The sequence below is a fragment of the Pygoscelis adeliae genome, unplaced genomic scaffold, assembly GCF_000699105.1.
Source record: "Pygoscelis adeliae isolate BGI_AS28 unplaced genomic scaffold, ASM69910v1 Scaffold222, whole genome shotgun sequence".
Classification (NCBI taxonomy): domain Eukaryota; kingdom Metazoa; phylum Chordata; class Aves; order Sphenisciformes; family Spheniscidae; genus Pygoscelis; species Pygoscelis adeliae.
The window spans coordinates 19627-41416 of record NW_008824309.1 but is presented as its reverse complement, the minus strand read 5'-3'; the positions used below and the strand labels follow the sequence as shown (position 1 = coordinate 41416).

At 36.7% G+C, this 21790-nt stretch overlaps 1 protein-coding gene across 1 annotated transcript in view; it reads right to left on the bottom strand.

Moving 5' to 3' along the window:
• Positions 1-1526: 1526 nt before the first annotated feature.
• ACMSD (aminocarboxymuconate semialdehyde decarboxylase) overlaps positions 1527-21790 on the bottom strand; it is a 25942-nt gene continuing 5678 nt past the window's right edge. Inside the window, exons 3-10 of the mRNA XM_009318917.1 lie at positions 18111-18207; positions 14554-14603; positions 13001-13237; positions 10639-10732; positions 8950-9045; positions 8301-8473; positions 1916-2014; positions 1527-1696 (exon numbers count right to left, since the gene is read on the bottom strand). Of these exons, the coding sequence (XP_009317192.1) occupies positions 1634-1696; positions 1916-2014; positions 8301-8473; positions 8950-9045; positions 10639-10732; positions 13001-13237; positions 14554-14603; positions 18111-18207 (909 nt within the window). The 3' untranslated portion in view covers positions 1527-1633. The remainder of the gene's footprint in view (positions 1697-1915; positions 2015-8300; positions 8474-8949; positions 9046-10638; positions 10733-13000; positions 13238-14553; positions 14604-18110; positions 18208-21790) is intronic.

The window sequence follows — 21790 nt, the reverse complement described above, 5'->3', positions numbered from 1 at the left end:
ACCCAATTAAAATGTATTGGAGGAATCACAATGTATTTTCCTCTTAAATCCATTGGAACATCTGTGAAAATCAAATACGCTGAAGGAAAAGAATACTATATGAGAACCAAGTTACCTTTCTTCTACTTTGACATTTAATTAGAACAATCTGGTTGAAAAATCGTACCTTTAAGTAGCTCAATGCTTGCACGTAGATATTTAAATAAAAAAGGTCAACAGAAGTCTTGCGAACCTGAGGACAATAAATATTGTTAAAGCTATTTTATCTAGGTCCTTTTTTCCTCTTACAGGAAAACCTGATATTCCCAGGGCCTAAACCTGTGAGCTGCTGCCTACTTCAGCTTCTGTCGTCCGGTTGTCTTTTGTGGAATATATTTGGAGAAGCAACATAGTAAAGATCCAAATGCAATCGCTAGGAAAACATACAATCGACCTGCACAAACCACTTCTTGTTTTGTTTTGGGTTGTGACACTGTAAAGAAGGACAAAGCCTTCTTTGTAGTCCAACAGAGGCTGGTACCCGCAGGAACTGCTGCTGCTGAACATCCTTCAGGTTCAGCCTGTGACATAAGGGCAGTTACGGACACAGCTACAAAACCAAATTCTGTCTGACACTATTTTTCCTGGAGTATTCTACGACTAAACGGAAGAATGGTGACACCACACGTAGCCAGCAAACGATCCCATGAGAACGGGGACTGTGAGAGCTCATCAGCATTTTTCTGACTAGTATAAAATCCTCTCAGGAGGAGGATGCCTGTGCACTCACCGGATAATGGCGAAAACCCATATCAATCAATAGCGTATAAAGTAAACCATCTTTCCATTCCTATAGCAGGACTCAAACTAGATAGAGCATTAACATTTCAACATTTAAAGTATCCAACCTTACTTTTAGGAAGTATTTTTTAAGGAATAGAACATTAAACCATACTGTTGCTAAACACTAGTATTTATTTTGACAGTGACAGTGACGCACAACGTATTACCCACATAAATACATTATTTCTGCACCTACAACCATATTCATCAGAAACAATTTAAACAATAAGTTGCCAGTGGTGTAGGAGGCAGCTAAAAAGTACAAGTCCCCACATAGACCTTTTTCATTCTATCACAACATTTACAAAGCGTCAGTGCATATACTTGCAGTGCTGAGCTGAAGTGCGGTACGCTGCAATTTCAATCGGTGGATAAAGGCAAATGTTGCCTTTTATTGGGCATCAGCAAAATTCTGTTTAAATTCTGTTTTAAGATTCTTTTAAATTCTGTTTGTTGGGCATAACAAAGCCTGAAATGTAATGGAGACAAGTCACAATTTTCTCAGTTCTTTCTTCCTGGGAATCAAGTCCTAATAACATGACACTGATTATCATTCAGAGATTCTTATTACAACTGCAAAAGATGAAAGCAGGGATTTCAGAATTGTTTAAAGACAACCTAAATCCTCAAATGCACAGAAATAACTGTGCATACTCATTTCCAGTAGCCTTGCTTTCGTTTTGGAAATAACCGTAGACTGTAGTATACTTCTCAGATTTATTTTTCATCTGTATAATTGCACATGCAAATAGAAGTATCCCTAAGGATTCAGCGTTATTTCCGAAGTTCCGTCTCTTTAATATCTTCATAATTATTCAAATTGTTTTCTGCTAAGACCCAAAAATTCCAGAGCATTGCCAGCCTTGAGTTTGTCCTGTAGAAACAAAACACATGTATGTGTGTGTGCTTAACTCATATTTCACCCAAATGCTTTTACTCGTGCTTTAAAATGAAGTGCTGCAAAGAGACTAAAGGGCCTCTTCCAGTCTTTGCAGAAATCGGTGTACTACACTGATTTTTCAGTGTTTTATCTCAGGTCTAAAGCCAGACGTTTAAAAAGAAGGGGAAAAACCCCCAAATGTAAAGATCATACCTTCAGTTTGTTGTCAAAATCTTCCATCGAATCAATCAATTTTCCAGGTTCCAGTTCCCCAAGTGGAAAAGGGTAATCTGTCCCCAGAATAACTTTGTCCTGGTAATAAAAAAAACAAGTTGTACATTTTGTAGTAACATTATAGTTGCACGTGCTTTCTGGAATTTATAATAAACCACAGGAAATTACATGTATATATTGGACTGATTAATTACGAAAGTGAATTATACGAAGGATAATCTTTGGGTTCCAGCTTTCATTAGGAAAAAAACAAAGCTTGAAAACAACAACTCGAGTTTATTGGGTGAATTTAAGTTTGAAGAAAGTACAGGTTATTTATTGTTTTTGTGGTATCTATTAAAGTTCGATGTATTTTTATTCTGATACACAGGAAGTTCAAAATGCAAATCCCAGGCCCATGGGAATGAGTGTATATTGCTCAGGTGAATACAATACAAATGGTAATTTCCTACTCAGCTTGATTCTCGCTACTGTGGTGCTGGTTTGAGATGTAACAGAAAGGCATCTGTTGTTCTCCTACACTACTCGTACTGCTTCTGCAAGTAGTTTGCCTAAAATGCAATGATTAATCTTGGTTAAGTGTTGCCATAATTAAGTGGCCAATAAAGGGTACACAGAATTCTTCCTTCTGTTTCTTGACTTACTTGTTGGTTCTTTTTCATGTTCATTGCGTGCTCTGCACTGTTGCGTGCAGTCCAAAAAGAGTATGAGAGTTTTTGACACATTTCTTTAAGAATCTCGGGAAGTTCTCCATCAAACTCAGAAAAGATGCTTGGATTTGGATTCTTGAATTTGAAATTCTTGACTACATACACACACACAGAGACACACAGAGACCCGCACAAACTTGAAATTATATATATGTGAGAAGAACGCGTAATAAAAAAATACAAAGCAATCAAAATTATCTTTTGTGTGATACTTTAAAAGCTGTAATAATTGCAATGTGATAATACTCAAAGCACGGTACAATGTAGAATGACTATAAACATTTAAATGAAAAAAAAAGAAAGTATTCTATTTAATATAATTTAACTAGTATTCAGCTTCAGATAACAAAACCAAAACCTCATTTACAAATTTTCATATATTTTTGGAAGTCTATAATTTTTTTTAAATGTCATCATCTTTAACTGGGATTGGATATTAGGTGTGTGTTTGAAACATGTATCTGAGAATATGAGTGACGTGATACGATTTGTTTCTCAAAGCAAGTCAGTGAAAAGAAAATTCAATAAAACTCTCTATGCATCATTCCTGTTATCAGAGGTGAAAAGAAACAGGCAGATCCTCGATAGGTCCACATTGTTATAGGTTCATTTTCACACTGGAATGATATTTCCCCATTTTATCTACCTTGGACAGTGCATACTGCCAACTCTCTTGATTTTATCCAAAGTCTATTTTCCTTTAAGCTTCATCTCCTGGAGACATGAATATTTGAAAACCACAATTTTCATTAAAAATATATGTTTTTAAATGTCTCATGAATTTGAAGTCAAGCTCATGAATTTGGGGCACTTGTTATAATATTTGAACTCAGTTACCAATACTGAAATAGGGTGAAGAAAACATATTTCAGTTGTTTTATGAAATGATTCGTTTTTCAAATTGAATCATTTGTCAAATGCTGCTTTTTTTATTTTTTTACCTCCAGTAGATGTCACCCGAGAGTCTCTGGAAGAACCTATACAAAACGTTATACGAAATCCAAACAGAAGATACACATTCTATTGTTCTGTCCTATATTGTTGTGTCATAATTTGTTATAGAAGTCTTGCCATAAGATCAGAATAGGAGAATTTATACTCCTCTGTACACTAAATCAAGTTCTGAGTGTAAATTAAACAAAATATATTTGGATGTGTGAACGTTTAAGCAGCTAAATACCTTCTTTTATTTCTAATATTCAATCTGATACCAAGACATTTTCTTCAGATACAAAAAACAAATGTATGCAATACATAAAAAAAACCCCAACCAATAAACATCCCAGCTTTATATGAGAAAATGGATTTCTAAGTAAAGGAGAAGGAAACCCAGTATTTGCCCAGCTGTTTCTTAGTCAAGGTTAAGTAAGCCAGGAAGGTTTGTACATTCTTGTTTTCATCTCCTATATACCAAAGCAGAAAGAAATCCCACCCCCTCGTTGGAATAATATATATATTGTTTCAATTATATTTTTCTTTTCCTCTAACTTCAAGTGTTTCACAGCTAATCATGTGATCTATTAATTAGCAGTAAAATTAAGAGCTGTAAATTAATAAGAAAAATTTAGAAGCAGCATTATTACTCTGCTACTAGTGATATTAGGCTATTCATTTATACTCTTCGAGCTTCAGTTTTGTACCTATCTATAAAATGGTGATTGCAATACTTGTCTTCAGCAACCAGCCTCAGTCCTGTGAAGTCTCTGCAGATAAACAATGCTCCTAGCATAATAGATGTATTATTATATTATTCCAAAGGATATCAACAAAGTCAGTTTTCCCTAGAGGACTTACAGTTTGATACCTTAATTAGTGCATCTCTCCTTTTAGAAAAGGTACATATGGCTAATGATTAACCTCAGTGGACCCTTCTACTCAACAGAACTTTTTTCACAGTAATAGGGACCTGAATCTTAAAATGAATCTCAAAGAGCATCAAGCATGAGTTTGTCCTCTTGTATTAGTGAAAAATTGTATTTGCCTCGAATCTCACTTTCTGTCCAACTATCAGGACACATCTCAAAAAAAGGCCAGATTGCCATAGCCAGTTCAGCTCCAACTGCTGGCCAGAGAATGTTTTTCCTTTGGGTGATGGCTCTTGAGGAATCACCATGGGGAAGTTTTTGCAGAGGTACACTGAATCATTTAATCCCCTGTCAAGCCAGTTCTTCACTTTTTGTAGCCAGCATCATTAGGGATTTTGTGTTTATTTGTATTCACTTCATGCTACCTCATCATGGGGGGAGCGAAGGACTGCAGCAATTCTGCAGTCCTACAAAATTCTTTTCTCAGCAACGTATACTTCTGCTTCCTTTAACTGGGATAGGCTCCAATTAACCTGCACCCAAAACTAAGAAGGGATGAAGTTAAATGTACATGACTCATCACAGCTGTCACTGGATTTTAATATTCATAAGCTCAAAGCCAACACATTACATTCTGACGCCAGGTAATGGCTGTTCCCTAAGGACCTGAAGCCGTGTCTAAGCACATCTTTACACACACTGATGCCCTTCCTGCACAGCTCTTAGCTATACTCCAGAGAGCTGTCCTATTTCAAACCTTCAGCTCATAAAGTTACAGTGTCATCCTCAAGACCCAATCACATTGTTTTTAGCCCAGCATTGATTCATCTTATATTTGTTATTCTGCCAACACATGACTGCACTGAAAACACTGAGATATTTGGCATTCTTCTGAGCATTTGACTCTTGGAATGGTATTACGTAAGAGTATCAACTTTCATTGGAAAAAAGAGGGAACTTTTTAATCTTCATGGTTATAACGTAAAGCTTGAAAACGTGATGTGAATGTTTTTTTCAAGGGTAAGATGCCTTAGGCTATGAAAAAGGGAAAGAAAATGTACTTTTCTTAAATGCGTTAAAAGCATTTAAGTTTTTGGGATCTGACTCATGACTTTTCAGCACTGTGATTCCACCTCATGTCACATTGCTTGAGCTCAAAATACTCAGAGGAGTATACTTAAAGAAGACACCAACATCCCATGTAGTACAGTGGTCAAATTTACTGCATTAAGAAACGTAATTTCAGAAGTCTGTTGACAAAATAAATGAGACACCAGAGAGGCTATTGCTGAGTGACTTTTAGATTATCGAATTAGAATCCATAACCTCTCTCCCCTCAAACAACTAAATTTCAGTTGCAAAGACTAATCATGATTAAGGGCCAGAGTCTATGTGTTGCTTCTTAGGAAGACAGGTAGAGAAGTTGCAGTTTAAGTGTGGTGCAAAGACAGCAGCTTTCCCACAACAGTCATAGCTTAGAGCAGCCTTCAGATGCCAAGCTAACTTGTTACTCTAAAGCAGAACTGCTATGAGACTTGCATTCTATAAAAGTTAAAACAGAAAAAAAGTTGTCAGCAATAGATTAAATGTCCTGTTGTACTTTGTCCTGCTTTACTCTTGACATCTATAGTTCAGCTTAAAACCAGAATCAGCCCAGTAAAAAGAATCTGTGGGTCTTAGCCATGCTGAGTCACACAGCTTCTAATTTACCAAGGTGTTTCTAACAATGACAAAACATGTCTCCCAACATTTTAAAATGGAAAAAAAAAAAAAAAGAAAAAAGCAAGTGATTTTGTCTCCTTGGCAATAAAAAAAGGAATCTGACCATCTAAACATGGCATTTGAAATTCAAGAGCTAGACTCATCCCTGCTATACTATGGCTGCATGTAGAGGATGAACACGGCCTAGATTTGGGGAGACTTCTCAGAAAAGGAGATAACTGAAGGCAAGTGCTGAACTTACTTACTCTGTAAGCCTTTGGGTATCTTGTAAAATGGAAGCGCATATCACATCCGGTAAAATTTTTGAATCTATTGTAAAAACTACTTAAAGCCACTTGATTACTGTAAGCTACAGTTAGATTCAAAAGGTAATGCATAGTATAAAGTCCTGTTGACCATGATATATTTACTATTTAGAGGTTGGTAACAGAAATTAACAGAAATCAATATTGGGCTGGAGCCCTAGTATTTCGTTAGTAACCCATCTGGTGCCTAAAACTTCATCCCTGACACAGAGATCTCTCCACCAGTGTTCAGTAGGACCAGCGCTGCCAAAAAAAATGCTATAACACGTCTATATGTATGGTAAGAACTTAGCAAATGCCACCCGAGTTGATACCCACTGATGTTATAAGAACTTCCCAATACTAACAGCTTATTACTAACAGCTTATTAACATATCTTTTGACAAGCAAACTGACCTGGGTTTTATCTTACTTGTTTCTAACAGAACTAGGCTGCATGGTAGTTTCTTTGCACATTTTATGGGGCTCCTGCATAAATCTCTTTTTGGTTCATGGTGGATTTAAGAAAGAGGTATTCTCTCTCCTCTCCTTAGAGCTATTGTATGCATACATACATATAACTTTACAAAAACTTTCTATAGTATTGTTTCAAGCCGTAGTTGTCCTGTCACATTGTTGAATATTTCATGAATCTTCAAATGCAATGTTTTCCTAAAAGGCACAAATACTGTAGGGGAGCTGCAGGCAGAAATCCAGTCTCAAAGCTACAGATTTCTTGTGCAGCACAGACTGAAAACCCATGGATTTCAAAGGGTTGAGAGCTGGGCTCAGAGTATCATGGTAAAGAAAGCAATAGTTCTGCATTATTATTTTTGGCTGGCCTAGGCAAGTCACTTCTGTACCAGTTCTAGTCCAGATTTATTGCAGTAACCTGTTCAGACTGTTAGAGATGATAATGGGAAATCAACAGTATCTTTTCTGTACAGAGAAAGAAAACATTCAGCTTAGCTGTCTCTGTGAACTTTGGTCAGACAAGATGCCCTGATGACAGCAACAGCCCCACACGTGAGAAAGTACTATGTGAGCCTAGAAACTAATGTACAGGAAACAAGAATACAGTTGTTGAGACAAGAAAGTCAAAGTCAGAGCTTGCATTTCTGTTTTTGACATCTGGTAGGTATCTGCCTGCTAGTTGCAGAAACTCCATGAGATCCAGAGATCAAGACACAAATACAGGTCTCTCGTTGATTTGTAGTGATCCATTGGAAGCTGGCATGAGTGATGCCAGCATTTACTTCTGAGCATTTACTAATGAGAAGGAATTACTTGAATGTTTTTGGATTTTTCTGTCTCATGCTGTACCTGATTTAAACAGGTTGCTAAACTACAGATTTCTTTACTCTCTACTCTAACAATTAAAATATTTTTGTGAACCCATGATGTTTAATGTGCTCTCCAGGATCCTCACAAGAACTTTATTATTGACTTTTTTCTGCCTATAACTTCCCAAGTGGAAATACAATTTGATTTCTTCAAGTATACACTTGAATTTGAAAATTAAGCCATTTGAAAACAAGGCACCAAATGAAGCAGTCTTTGCTTGCAGTCCCATCCTGAACAACCTTACACAAGGAACTAGCCCCACTGAACTAAGGTTCACAGTGCATGATTTCCTGGATTAAAACCGCCATTTCAATAACTCCATATAGTAAAAACATTATCAACATGGCAGAAGCCCATCAGTTTATAATAGCTCAGATTCTGATTTTACTGGGTGAATATGCTGTCTTCTTCCTGCTTTCTTCTTCTCTTCTCCTTTTGCTATTTCCTAGAGAATCAAATAAAGAATGACTCACCTGCTTCTGGAAGCATTAAAACTCACCTCTCCTATTACACTTGTTAGCAGCCTTAGTGCACCACAATCATGGACAAGAGAGTCTGTGTAAAATGAACCAAGGTATTTTCTTGGATCCACCTTATTATCCACTGCACACAAATCAGGGCGCATGTTGAATCCATGGAAGATTCGCCCCGCTGTGTATGGAAAAGCTCCACCTGCAAGAAGAAATTTTTAGTAACAGAAGCTGAAAAACATGCAGGAGGGAAAAAAAGCCACATTATCAACAGAGATCCATTAAGTTTTACTGTCAGCTATTTAGAAAGAAAGCGCTCTGCACCAACAGTTTTTTATTCCTTCCCCTTCGTTAGCTTCTTTCTCTGTTTTCACCACTTCTTCACTACTGTGATGCCCAAATTCCTCCTGCTGCTTCCTCGTTCCTTTCCCCAAACCATCTCCTGTCTCCCCTTCCTCCTCGTTTCCCTTAAAGGCTATTGTAACAGTTCAAACATTGGCTGAAACAGGCTAGACAGTGTTCATACAAGCAGCTGATCTGGCAGATTATCTTCTTTGGGGTAACAGTACACAGCTGGTGGCAGGCTTAAAGTGGTAACCCTATTAGCTGGCATACCAGAAAACACAATTGTACCATGCTCAACTAAAGAACAGGTGTTTCACATGGTATATGACTTACCTCCATGTGCAAAGCAAACTTTCAGCTTAGGAAATTTTTCAAAAATTCCTCCCATAATCATGGAGCAAATGGCTATGGTTGTTTCTGTTGGCATGCCTAAGAACAAAAAAAGCTTTATTGTACGAGAGTTTTATTTTTTATTTTCCTATTTGAATTTTAAATGTTATCTTCATTTTCTTCAATTAGCCTTGAGCCTACAGAAAAAATAATAGTTACAGAGCAGCTGCCAAAGGTTACGCATTATTTCTATTAGAGGAACACAGAGCTGGACATTAGTTAGCTGAAATGAGGACACAGGACTGGAAGCTAAGATCTTCTGAATTCTACGCTCAGTTTTTATCCTACACCACTAGGACAGCTGACAGACAGGTTGGGTATGTCCTGAACTGCACAGTACAGGCTCAATGCCCCAGTTATCCTAGCTCAAAGACAAGTCTGGAATATGCCAGGTTCCCTTCTCACCTGTGCTTCTGGGTTTCTTTTGTGTGGAAAGCGGGGCAGGTACGTTGGTGGATATTCCAACACAGATTTGGGGTTTAGTTATGAAACGGTGCCAGTTCCCACAGTTTAGAAATAACCTTGCTCTCTCTTTGCCACTGGGTAACTTGGATGCCCAGTGTTAGGAACATAACAGCAATTTAGGTTCCTGTATCAGGCCTCAGTTTCTGAGCGCACCTAACATTTAGAATATCGTGCCATTTAGGCGCCTAACTTCAGGCATCCAGCATGAAATTAGGAACTGAGTTCCCCTCATCTATGGGGGAAACAATACGTATCTAGCTCAAAAGGTTGTCTTTCATTAATGTTTTACTATACACTCAGATGCAAGGCCTTATTAGGTTTAGTAGGAAAATCTTAACAAAATACTTTGTTAAGTAAATGCAGTAATTTCAGTCTCTTTTTAAATATGAGTTGGTGAACCTGCTCTGATTAAGACTAATTGATATTGTTTTAAGATAATGCACTGGTAATTGGGACACTAAGATTTTCCAGCATATATTATATGTATATTGTGTATGTTTTTCAGAACACCTCTACTGGAGGCAGTGCAAAACCATGCAAAACAAAACAATGCAAAACAGAGTAAGTGAGGGTGGAATCAGGTCTGAACATTTCTAGGTAGCAGTATAACCTACCTCCTGTTAGTCAATGTTGTTCTGATTTACCTAGCAGATGGGGAAAAAAAACAGAAACTAGATAATTCCCTACATCTATGGAGAGCTTTCAAAGTACATGTTGTTTCAGCTACAGTTCATGTGAACTGAGATTTACTTCCTCTCTGATCAACCTATTTCTAGGAAATAATCCAAGAAATTCTAGGAATTAATGTTTGGTTTTGCCTACTCCTTCATTTACTCACGTTATTTTTGAGGAGCTCATTTCAGAGACAATTCACTTTTCCCTAGTCATCTGCTCTTTGTATTTAGGACAAAAGAGAATACTAGATTATGTTGCTAGTCTGAATAATTTTAATTCTAGGTATTTAAAAGTTAGACAAACTAAACAAGCTTAAAAACAAATGACTGCTGAATTTACACAACAGATTTAACCGTAGTACTTGATTTAAAAAAAAAATTGATAGAAAAACCATGTAGTTTTTCTCTGCACTAGTACCTTTGCAACAATCTTCTAGGCATAATCCAGTGACAGTTCATAAATGTAGATTAAGCAAAGTAAATATACACTCACCTATGAGCCAGGGAAACCAATATTTGGACATCCTTCCATCTACCTGCATGTCCCAGGGATGCACAAAGAGACAGCAATTTAATTGTTCAGCAGCCTGCAGCAAAAAGAAAAAAATCTAGATCTTGACTAATCATACCAAAATGCATCTTCTTTCTTAGCCATGCTTGAAAGATTACCTGCAAAACTGTACTGAGCATTAGTATCAGTAATGAAAATAGGCCCAGAAGTAAGAACTATAACCAATAGTTGGTTATATTTACTCCTCTGGGCCATATCCTGAAGTCCTCACTCAGTTTCAAGGTTCTTTTTGAGACTACAGGATTGGAAACACTGATGATAATATCTTTTTAGTAAGCCAAGTGTTCCTCAGGTACAAAAATGCTTTTTTAGCTGTGTTTGTCAGCCATCCTGCAGTATAAAACTTGGTTCAAACTAGCATTCTTTTGGTTTCATTACACATATGAGGATGAATTCTCATAATGCTTTATAGAACCATTTTAGGATGGTTTTGCAGAATTGTTCCAGCTGCATTGAGGAATTTTCATTGCTGTTGCACTACATTTGCCCCCTTTGGCCCTCTGCCTGGCTTAAGAAAAAAAGTTAAAACTATTCCTAATCCACCCTAAGAGTTTGAAATCTAGCTGTATTCTGATCAATAATCCATCTTCACTCAAGTGTATTAGTTTGTCCAAAACTACTGACATCTTTGGAAAGGGAAACAGAAGAACAATATAGGATGCTGATCCTGACTGAGTTATTTAACTATGTGCTTAAATTTAAACATATAGTCATCAGAGTAATTCATATGCTTAACCAGGATTTAACAGCTTCGTTTTGTCAGATGTATTTCTGGACCTCCTCTTGTTGCTAAGGAGATTATCACACATTTCAAAAATTTGGGTTTATTTACCCATACATGCATAAAGTTGCAAATTTTGGATTGTAGGGAGTAATTGCCATCTACATTTGTAAAATAAAAATAGCAATTCAGTAACTGGCTTGGTAGACTGATAAAGTCCATTATCAGATATGGCTTAATTTCACAATCTTTATTATCCAGGGATGTTTCTGAAAGTGATAGAGGTTACTTCCTACATGTGTTAATCATAAGCTGAAGAATGTACAGTATAAGAGAGAGATCCCAGTACAAGGGAGGGATCTCCGTACGAGAGAGACATGGAGCTACTGGAGAGAGTCCAAAGGTGATGAAGGGGTGGGAGCATCTCTCCTATAAGGAAATGCTGAGAGAGCTGGGACTGTTTAGCCCTAAGAGAAGGTTCAGTGGGGATCTCATCAACATATACAAATACCTGAAGGGAGGGTGTCAAGAAGATGGAGCCAGGCTCCTTTCTGTGGTGCCCTGTGACAGGACCAGAGGCAACGGGCACAAACTGAAACACAGGAAGTTCCCTCTGAATATCAGGAAACACTTTTTTACTGTGCAGGTGACTGAGCACTGGCACAGGTTGTCCGGAGAGGCTGTGGAGTTTCCATCCTTGGAGATATTCAAAAGCCATCTGGTCATGGTCCTGGGCATCTGGCTCCAGGTGGCCCTGCTTGAGCAGGGGGTTGGACCAGATGACCTGCAGAGGTCCCTTCCAACCTCAGCCATGTTGTGATTCTGTGAATGCATGCATCTCCAAGAGCGGAAGTTGATAACTGAGTGTATGTGACCATAAAAACAAATAGTCTAGATGCTGCACTAACAGAATTCTTGAGTAAATTGAGCATTCTGAAAAATAACCTCTATGGATCAATTTCAAACTGACAGGTATAGTGACCTGTGAAACAGATACAGAATGTACATTGATTAAACCCCATAATTTAGACAAATGACCATCTTCCTCTGGACCTCAGGCTATTTAAGAAATGCAATCTATAAATTCATTTTATAATCAATACATTCAGTTTGGAACTTTTAGTCCCACTTGCATAATTCTATATGGTACTTTGGCTCTATAGGTATCTCGGGGAGTTTTATCAATTATTTCAATAGGATTGGATACAGTAACTTGAACCCAAAAGCAAACAGTGCAGAAATGCTTTATTTGATACTGCACTTATCGTCAGAAACCAAGAAGGCAACTCTACAGTGAGAACTCGTATCATAAAAAGATTTTGTTATTCATTATTATACAGTATGTTTCAGAATGTTTTATATTGTATTATTGTCATTATATCCTATAATGAATTATCATATATAATTAAAGCTGAATCTCTCTGATCACTAAGCAGATTAGAAGGCTCAATTGTTTTAATATATCTATAAATTTAGTTGATGACTGAATATGTCCCAAGATATTTTTAGACAGAATTCCATACCACAGAATTCCCCAAAATAAGGAAAGAAACATCTACTCACAGCATAAATATCGTACAGTTCTGGTGCATTCAGGTCCCATTCATTGACATGAGATCCTATTTGTACTCCAGGAAATCCAAGTTCATTCACGCAGCGATGCATTTCCTTCACAGCCAGGTCTGGAGCTTGCAAAGGTAATGTACCCAAGCCGATAAACCTCTTGGGGCACTTTTTTACTGTAGCAGCTAAGTCATTATTTAATATCTGGGCTAGATCTAAAGTGTCCTGAGGTTTGGCCTGGTAAGATATTAAGCAGAATAGTACATTAAAATATAGTTCTCAAATGTTATCACCTTTGGAAGATACTGGATAAATGTCACTGCAAACAATTCAGAGGCAGGGTTTGAACCTAAAATTTACTTTACGTTCTGAATAGCTGGAAACCAGTAGGGCTAAATTCTGCCTCAGTTTAAAATCTCTGGGTGCAGTTCTGCTTCTTGTCTTGAATATTTTATCAACTGCTGTTGCCTTTACTGCTCAGGATGAGTGCAATAAAGCCCAGGTTGCTGATGCACTTAAGTATCTGGTCTTTTGTGTAAACTAGTCCTCTGTTTTTGTTTATCCCAATGCAAAAACCTCAGCATATAGTTTTTAAACATAGCAATGAATATTTACTCTCCTATTATTGGAGTTGAGATAAAAATAAGAAATGTGAGATGCTGGAGCATGAGAATTCTACAGAGAAAATTGAGCAAACCTCTCTGACATTTAGAAGGAAGTAACAGTCATAATTGTAATAAAGGAACTGCAATATCCATACAATGTTTCCCATTTTTCCCCCTAATACATATTTAATGGAGAATATTCCCATAAATACCAGAATAAAGTTTTAAAGGTATTTCACCCAACAAGAAATTCTGAAGATCAGTGGTACTACTTATATGTGGGCTTAACACAATGATTTTTAATGTAGCATATCTGTTTACAGGTAACAACTCAACCTGTACACAGAGCTAAATAGTCAAATTGAGAATGTATTTAGAACAGCATTTTGCTATGGTTTATCTTCTCAGACTGTTTTTATTTCTTTGATGCATTCAAGATCACCATGCAGGGAACATATCAATTTAAATTTGCTACTGAATCTTAAGATTCAAAGTATTCTAGGCCAATGAGTCCCATGCCACATTTAACAGAAAGTGGGACAAGACCACAAATACATCTTTTACTTCTTTTTTTCTTGAGAAAATACTGATTGATGTCTAGCTTTCATGGAATCTGTACATATATGTCTGCCTGCTAACCACAGATTCATGCTGTGTAAATTCTCTCTCCCGTTTTCAGCTACCCCCAGAAGGTGCCCAGAAGAAATTCTGTTGTTGTCTCATTCTTTCTTACTGAGTGTACTCCAGAGTGGAGCTTTGCCAGGATACCCTGCTGGCTCTTCTGGTACCTGGACTATTTTTTTGTCTTTTGTTTTTCACAGCAGAACAATTCCCCATTTACTTCAGTGCTCTAGTGAGTACTTTGATCACCTAATTTATAGAAGGATGCATTTATTTTTTAAAAATTTTGTAACATATGAATTATAAAATATGCTAGTAGGAACCTACCCAGTAGCTGAACATGACAGGGACTGTGGAAAGGACTTGGACTGTGACTCCTGAGTAAGAAAAAGCAGTTATTAATGTTTCCTTTTTTTTTGGTAAAATGTTAAAAATAAGAAAGCACTTTGGTTTGAAAGGTAGAACATTAAAGCTTTAATGGTAAGAAAGACTGATTTAACAGTGACATGGATAGAATCTTTTTTTTGTTAATTAAGGATCATGGTAATAAATCTTGTAGTGTATCAGTTTATTAGGATTGGAATATTTTTGCTAAGTAGAAAGAAAAATAACACTTTCATACTCACACTAGATCATTTGTGAAACTAAGTATTATGATTTTAGAAGTATTTGGTATGCACATGTACAATTAATTAAAATAGCAATTTAATGTTACTCTCACATAAATGAATGTGATGTTAAACCAATAGAATACAGTATCTAAAGTTTACTTTGGAGTCACGTTTATAATATATCTTTAATAAATATGTAAATTAGCTCAAAGATAAACAACGTTATGTTAACAATGGTCGTTAAACAATGTTTTCCTAAGGGTTCCCCAAAGCTATGTTGTGTTAGGTTTCATTCATCCTGTGTCTCTTAGGTAAGTATTAGTTACTTATATACAGTATTACTTACTGAGGTTGTAAGTATTAGAAAATGTCTGTTTTTAGAAATAACTTTGATGTTAGCCATAAAGAGGATTAAGCCTATATTGTTTGGTTTCTGTTCAAACACAAATCTATACCATAACTTTGTGTGTGACAGGTTACAGGAATGAACACAGCAAATCTAGCAGATTAATGACAGAAGAAATAATAAACAATAATTAGGACCTCACTAAATGTTTACATGCAAAACTGTATTTTTTAAAAATTTTAGGTCTGATTGTAATATTTATGCACATATTTTGCCATGCTTTAAAAAATTTAACTTGGTTGTTAGTAATGAAACTACTAAAGCAAAAGATGGCAGAAAAAACCCTAGGAGAATTTCTTCTAAGACAATGACCTTGCCAAAGCACTCAAATGTTTAACAAAATGATTTATCCTCCTTCTCAGTATTTTAAGTAGGAAACAAGACGGGAAGCTGACTCAGGCATCTCTCTTACAAGATCTGATTAATATTATGTACAGCAGCAATGGTTTGGGCTTAAGGATTAGTTCTACAAAATTACATATATACCAAAGGACAGCCTAAGTTGTATTATCCACCAATAATATGCCACTGGCACTTGATTAGTATGTTTGAGAACATTCACCATATTTTCCACAATAAGCATTGTATCTGGTTTCAATCCATTTTTACACTTCTGAGCAAATTTAACATAAACCTTAAAGGTAGATTTCCAAGCTGAACATTCCCAGACACTAGCTTTAGGGAGAAGAAGAATCAGCACAGAAAAACCCTCTACTTTATACCCTCTTCAGAGGGTTTTACAAAGGAGAAAATAATAAGAAAAAGCAGTTAGGATTAACTGAAAGATTTTCTACAACAAAATTGTGATGATTTGTGTCACAGAACTGTCACGCTAATTACCTTTACAGCTTGTTTTATTGAATTACCTTGATAGCTTGTTTTATTGAGTGGATCAAGACACAGGTTTGTATACCAAATAGACCTAGGACATATTAATGATGTGAACTAATTTAGTCTCTTTGATACATTGGCTACCATTTCTTATTACCGGCAAGATTTCTTGGGCATTGCACAAACAAAGCCTTTTAGCAACCAAGCTGTAAGTTATCTCTCTGAGGTAATAATACCTTACAGTGACTGATACTAGTTTTGTTCAGCTGGGAGACTCCTTGCATCTTTGTTCCAAAATTATGCCATGTTTGGAGGTTAAATTTTTGGGTATAATCTGTCTCAGCCTGTGTTACAGAAAACGGTCTTTGAACTAAGTAGCTACAGCTTTGTAAACCGAAAAAGAACAGAAGTGGCCCATAGTCTTTATCATTAGGTGAACAGTAAGAATGAAAAACACTAAGACTTTTTTTTTTTTTACACCTAATTGGCTGATGCCTGTATCTCTGCAGTGCTGTAATAAAAGGGGACGTTTTTATGGCACAAGTCACCAGATGGTGCTGTAACACACAGTTTTAGATTTTTATTTTTTTTTTAACCAAGTGAGGACTGTTTAGCTTGTGGAGAAATATTGTGGTGTTGGCTTTATGATACATTTTCTTTTCTGGAGAACTGTTGCAAAAATTTGAAAAAAAGTGCTCCTGGGTTTTTCCTTTGTCTACAGCAAATAGATGGGGCAGAATTGTTTTATAGAAACTTGCCATTACTGTTGAGGGAAATATCTGACAGGGAAAGATGCCCAAAGGCTATTTATGATCCACACTGTGCTTGAATGACGTGGTTATCCCCAAAATCCCTGAGCTAACTCAGGGAATGATTGCAGTCTAGTCAAGGCAGCATATTTCAGAGAGGTTGCAAAGACATTCTAGTATTCCCATTAAATGTCTAAATGGTTAGAGTTTGAAATACTGCTTCTCCAGGGTGAAAACGAGGTAGCTGAAAATTATCTTAAGTTGTGTTTACATAAATTGCCCACCAGCCTTTGAGTTCCTAAACTGGCCTATGTTATGCGTTGCAGTAAACCTCCATAAGGAGAATGCCCCAAGTATCTCCTAACATGCTATCCCATGAGAGAAGGAAATGATAATCATAAAGATGCTACTTATGAAATATCTGCTCTCTGAAGGAATTCAGGTGTTTATTCCTTATGAAAAGTTGGAGAAGATATTCAAGGTGTGTCTACTGAGAAACTGATGAAGGGAATTATTCAGGCCTCTATCTAAGAAAAAATAATCTTTAGTAACAATATTTCTCTCACAAAAGTAATTTGGAATTACAGCGTTAATAAGAACTAACAAAAATAATTGATCAGACTAAAAGTTCCTTCTCTCATTTTGTCTCCCATCTTACAAACCTTATTTAGTGGCATGTAAGTAACTTGATGGAAAACAAATTTGCAAATTTGGCATCTGGTTAAGTTTCTTTCTAAATCAGGAAAACTCTCTCTTCTGAGAAAGTAATTGTACCAGTTCTCTAGGCTCAGAGTCCTCTAGCAAAAATACAGAATGAAGTTGCAACATCTAAACAGAAAAAAATATTAGAAAAGGAAACAAACATACAAAAAATCCTATGAGTAAACAGAATCATTTTAACATTTCGAACAAAAATGAAAGGGCTTCCTCTTTTATGGAAATCACTTTTATATCTGGAATGTGTGTTGCCTTTTCAAGTCCACAGTCAGTCATCCTTACTTATGTCAACTAGTTCCTTACTGTATTAACAATCCCACCAAAATCAGTGAGCCCATATGGGGAATAAATTGCTACTGAAAATGAGGAAAGTTACGGGAACATGTCCCATTTGAGTCTGAATATAAAGCATACCAGTTTTCACTGACTTCCAACAGATTTAAACTAACGAATCAGTATGCTAAACCTTTTAATTTTGATATTGTTATTGAGCACTTTCAAATGCACTAACAGAGAAGTTGCTGTTATGCTAAATGAGACACAATGATTTCAATTCCTTTATGGAGGTACCTGATAGGTCCATCTCTTTAATCCGTACTTCTGGATCCCAGCAGTTCTCTTGAATAACTCTAAAAACCTTTCCATCCTTCATCATCTTCGCCTGTCCCTGTGAAATGACATTTTCATATGTTATAAATGTGACAAAGTAGTACATGCTAATTTATATTCGCTTGAGTATATTGTGCTCCCTACAGAAATTCGGTGACAGAATTTTGTTCTTTTATTTTTATTCAGTAGGTATTTTTAATCAAAGACAATTTTAAAATAGTCATTAATAAAAGTCATTTATTGTTCAGATTTAATTCTTCATAATAAAAAAATCCCCTTTCTTTTGCAGTGTATATCACTCTACATTTGTTTGGAAAAGATATCAGGTACCTTAATCCAAGTTTATCCTCAAACCAAATTTTGACCTCAAAACAATGCTCTAATTAAATCTGTGCTAAGTTTTCCCCTTGGGTATGTGTGTGTTCTTTTAAAGTCAATAGCATCATGATGATTCCAGTAATTACAGAAATAATTGTGCAACTCTTAATTTCAGTCCTGTTTTTTCATATCACCAGTGATACTGAGACAAAAGGAGACCTATTATGTTGTCTTCAGATTACATTTTCTCCTTGGGAAAAAAAGAATTATTGAAGAATTTGTATTTGGGGAAAAAAAAACCAAACAAAACCTAAATGCAGTATAAAACCATTACCTGAATTAGTGTAGTATCTTCCCTATATGCCACCAATTCCCAAACTTACAAAGTTCAAAATATTAACAAGGTCATGAAATTTAATACTGGTCCTTTAACTCTGAACATGGAAACTTCCTTTTTAAACTTAAATTTTGGTTGATTTGTCAATTGTCCAAAGAGGTTGAGTAGGCACAGTGTCATCACATTAAGCAAAGTAAATTGTCTGTTACAGTTATAGGTATCCACATGCTTCTATGGACTTGTAAAGACAGACAAAACAGTCTTTCAAGGCTTACACTTGCACAAATTGGTGAGATACAATTCACCAATACTTGCAAGGCCTGAGTATTTCTTGGTTGCTTGAAGTTACTATAGGGAGAAATGGAAATGAATGAAAGTCAGAAGATCCACATGACCCTGTGTATTTGCGATGGGTAAAGGCAGTCATGCAGCAGATGTATTGGACAGAGAACACACTGCATCTGCAGTTGAAAATTGAAAACCACATGAGAAAACACAGCAGCTATTCCTTCGCCTTCACAGTAAACAGAAGCTAAGCGCAGGGCAGTCTTCTGACCCTTCTGGAAAGGGAATTCTCTCTCTCCAAAGGCCACTTTATTTTTCCTCACAAAATCGGTTTATTTAGGATCCTGTCTTTTTTTCTAAATAAAAACCGTGTTAAATCAGAATATTCCCTACCAGTATGCTAAAACAGAAATAACTAATAAAATTTCACTACTTCTCGCAGAGCTGGATTCCTGTCCCCTCCTTCTGAGAAGTCAGACTGTTTTAACCTTGAATTTGTTATTAACTTCATACATCATTCACAAATATACTGCCCTAATGAATATTTTAAATCTCTCTTCAACAAATCTAACTGTGCTGCCTTGGCAAACTGTCAAGTTACTTGTTAGCTGTATCACAGGTTGTGAAAATTCCTTGAAACATTACAGTCAGTAATAACAACTACATAGTCCTGATCCTCTGGTAAAATACCTCAGGTTCTTGTAAAACTGATTTTCCAACCTGACAGAAAGGTTTACCCTAGCCATACACTCCAATACATTAAAAAGAGATCAGCGCATTGCTGCAGATTGCCTAATAAACAGAAAAATATTTGGGGTGTGAGTAGAGAAAAAGACAGAGTAGAACTGAGCATTGCATCGCATACAAATAGATCGTGTGGACTTTACTGGATTACTGTATTTCTGTGAACACAGGCGACTTAATTCTTTCCTCAGACATAGCTAAGGCATAGCAGCTGACCTGCTGGTATGCATTTTCTTCTGCTAAAACTGAAAACAATATTAGATAGATTGTAATTTTACTAGCAACTTTGACAGTGCTCATACCTAAATGCTGAGATAAATAGTTGTTCTCTGAATGCTGCAACAGGGTTTGCAATATAGGAGAGGTTTCTAATAAGCCATGTGCTGTTCTCATTGAAGAATTAGTTGAACAGTTTGCTATTTTCATTTGCATTAACTGATTCTTTGTGAACACGCTACAGGTCAAGGCTAAGCTCACAGCATTGTATGTTGGCAACAACAAACTTGATTATGGAGGAAAGCAAAACATGATCATCTGAATAGATTCATGCTTGTGTACGTAAGGATGGAAAGTTCTGGTCCAGCAACACTGTAACTGGAAAATGAGTCATATTGCTACAGTCTCTAGACACTGCTACTCATCTGCACCTGATATTTTTAAAATGAGAAATTACTCAAACATCTCAACTGGGAAAAAATTCTCAGAGTTTTTTGCAGTAGTAAGAATGAAACATGGATCAGAAGGAAATTTTTCAGGTTCCAAAGCAATGGATGCAGTGCTGAAAGTCTCATAAAAGACATGAGATTTTTATTTGCAAGGTTAACACAATTTTCTAAGGGCACAGCTGAAGAATTCTATCATTCTCCTCTTCTCTCTTCTCTTCTCTTCCTATTCTATGCTATCCCATTCTAAGCATTATCTGGTATTTAAGGCTTTAATTAATTTATGTGGAAATTAAGAGAGAGAGATTTAAGAATTAAGTCCAGCAGGCTGATTTGGTTCAGCAAGCTACATTCATAGAATCATAGAATCATTAAGGTTGGAAGAGACCTCCAAGATCATCGAGTCCAACCATCAACCCAACAACACCATGCCCACTAAACCATGTCCCTAAGCGCCTCATCTACCCGCCTTTTAAATACTTCCAGGGATGGTGACTCAACCACTTCCCTGGGCAGCCTGTTCCAATGTTTAACTACTCTTTCAGTAAAGAAATTTTTCCTTACATCCAATCTAAACCTCCCCTGGCGCAACTTGAGGCCATTTCCTCTCGTCCTTTCGCCAGTTACTTGGGAGAAGAGACCGACCCCCACCTCGCTACAACCTCCTTTCAGGTAGTTGTAGAGAGCAATGAGGTCTCCCCTCAGCCTCCTTTTCTCCAGGCTAAACAACCCCAGCTCCCTCAGCCGCTCCTCATAAGACTTGTTCTCCAGACCCCTCACCAGCCTCGTTGCACTTCTCTGGACACGTTCCAACATCTCAACATCCTTCTTGTAGTGAGGGGCCCAAAACTGAACACAAAAAAAAACACATTTAAAATTATCCTATCACTAAACTGCTCAGTCAGATCCCAAATTGCATTTCTTTAAAAATGCATGTAATTATTTTCTTCCAGTTTGACCCTGATGCTTCTTGACAGAATCATATGAGAAGCTTTCGCTTATTTTTGAGAGTCAACTTAAGAGTTAACTTCCCCAGCTCCACATATCTGAACAGGATTTTATTTTGCCATGCACTTTTTTCATGCAACATTTTCAGACAGAAGTAGGCTAGACAGAATTCTCTGCAGAGTGTATAAGGTTATTATTGACTTGCCACAAAGTTCCTTTGCAAACTGTTTTTAGCAAGAAATTTTAGTATCAGACCTGTAACAAACAGCTAAGCTGCTAAAGATATCTCCAACAATTCTCCCCTTCCTGCACCTACCATGTATCTCAGAAGCTGTGCCATCCACACT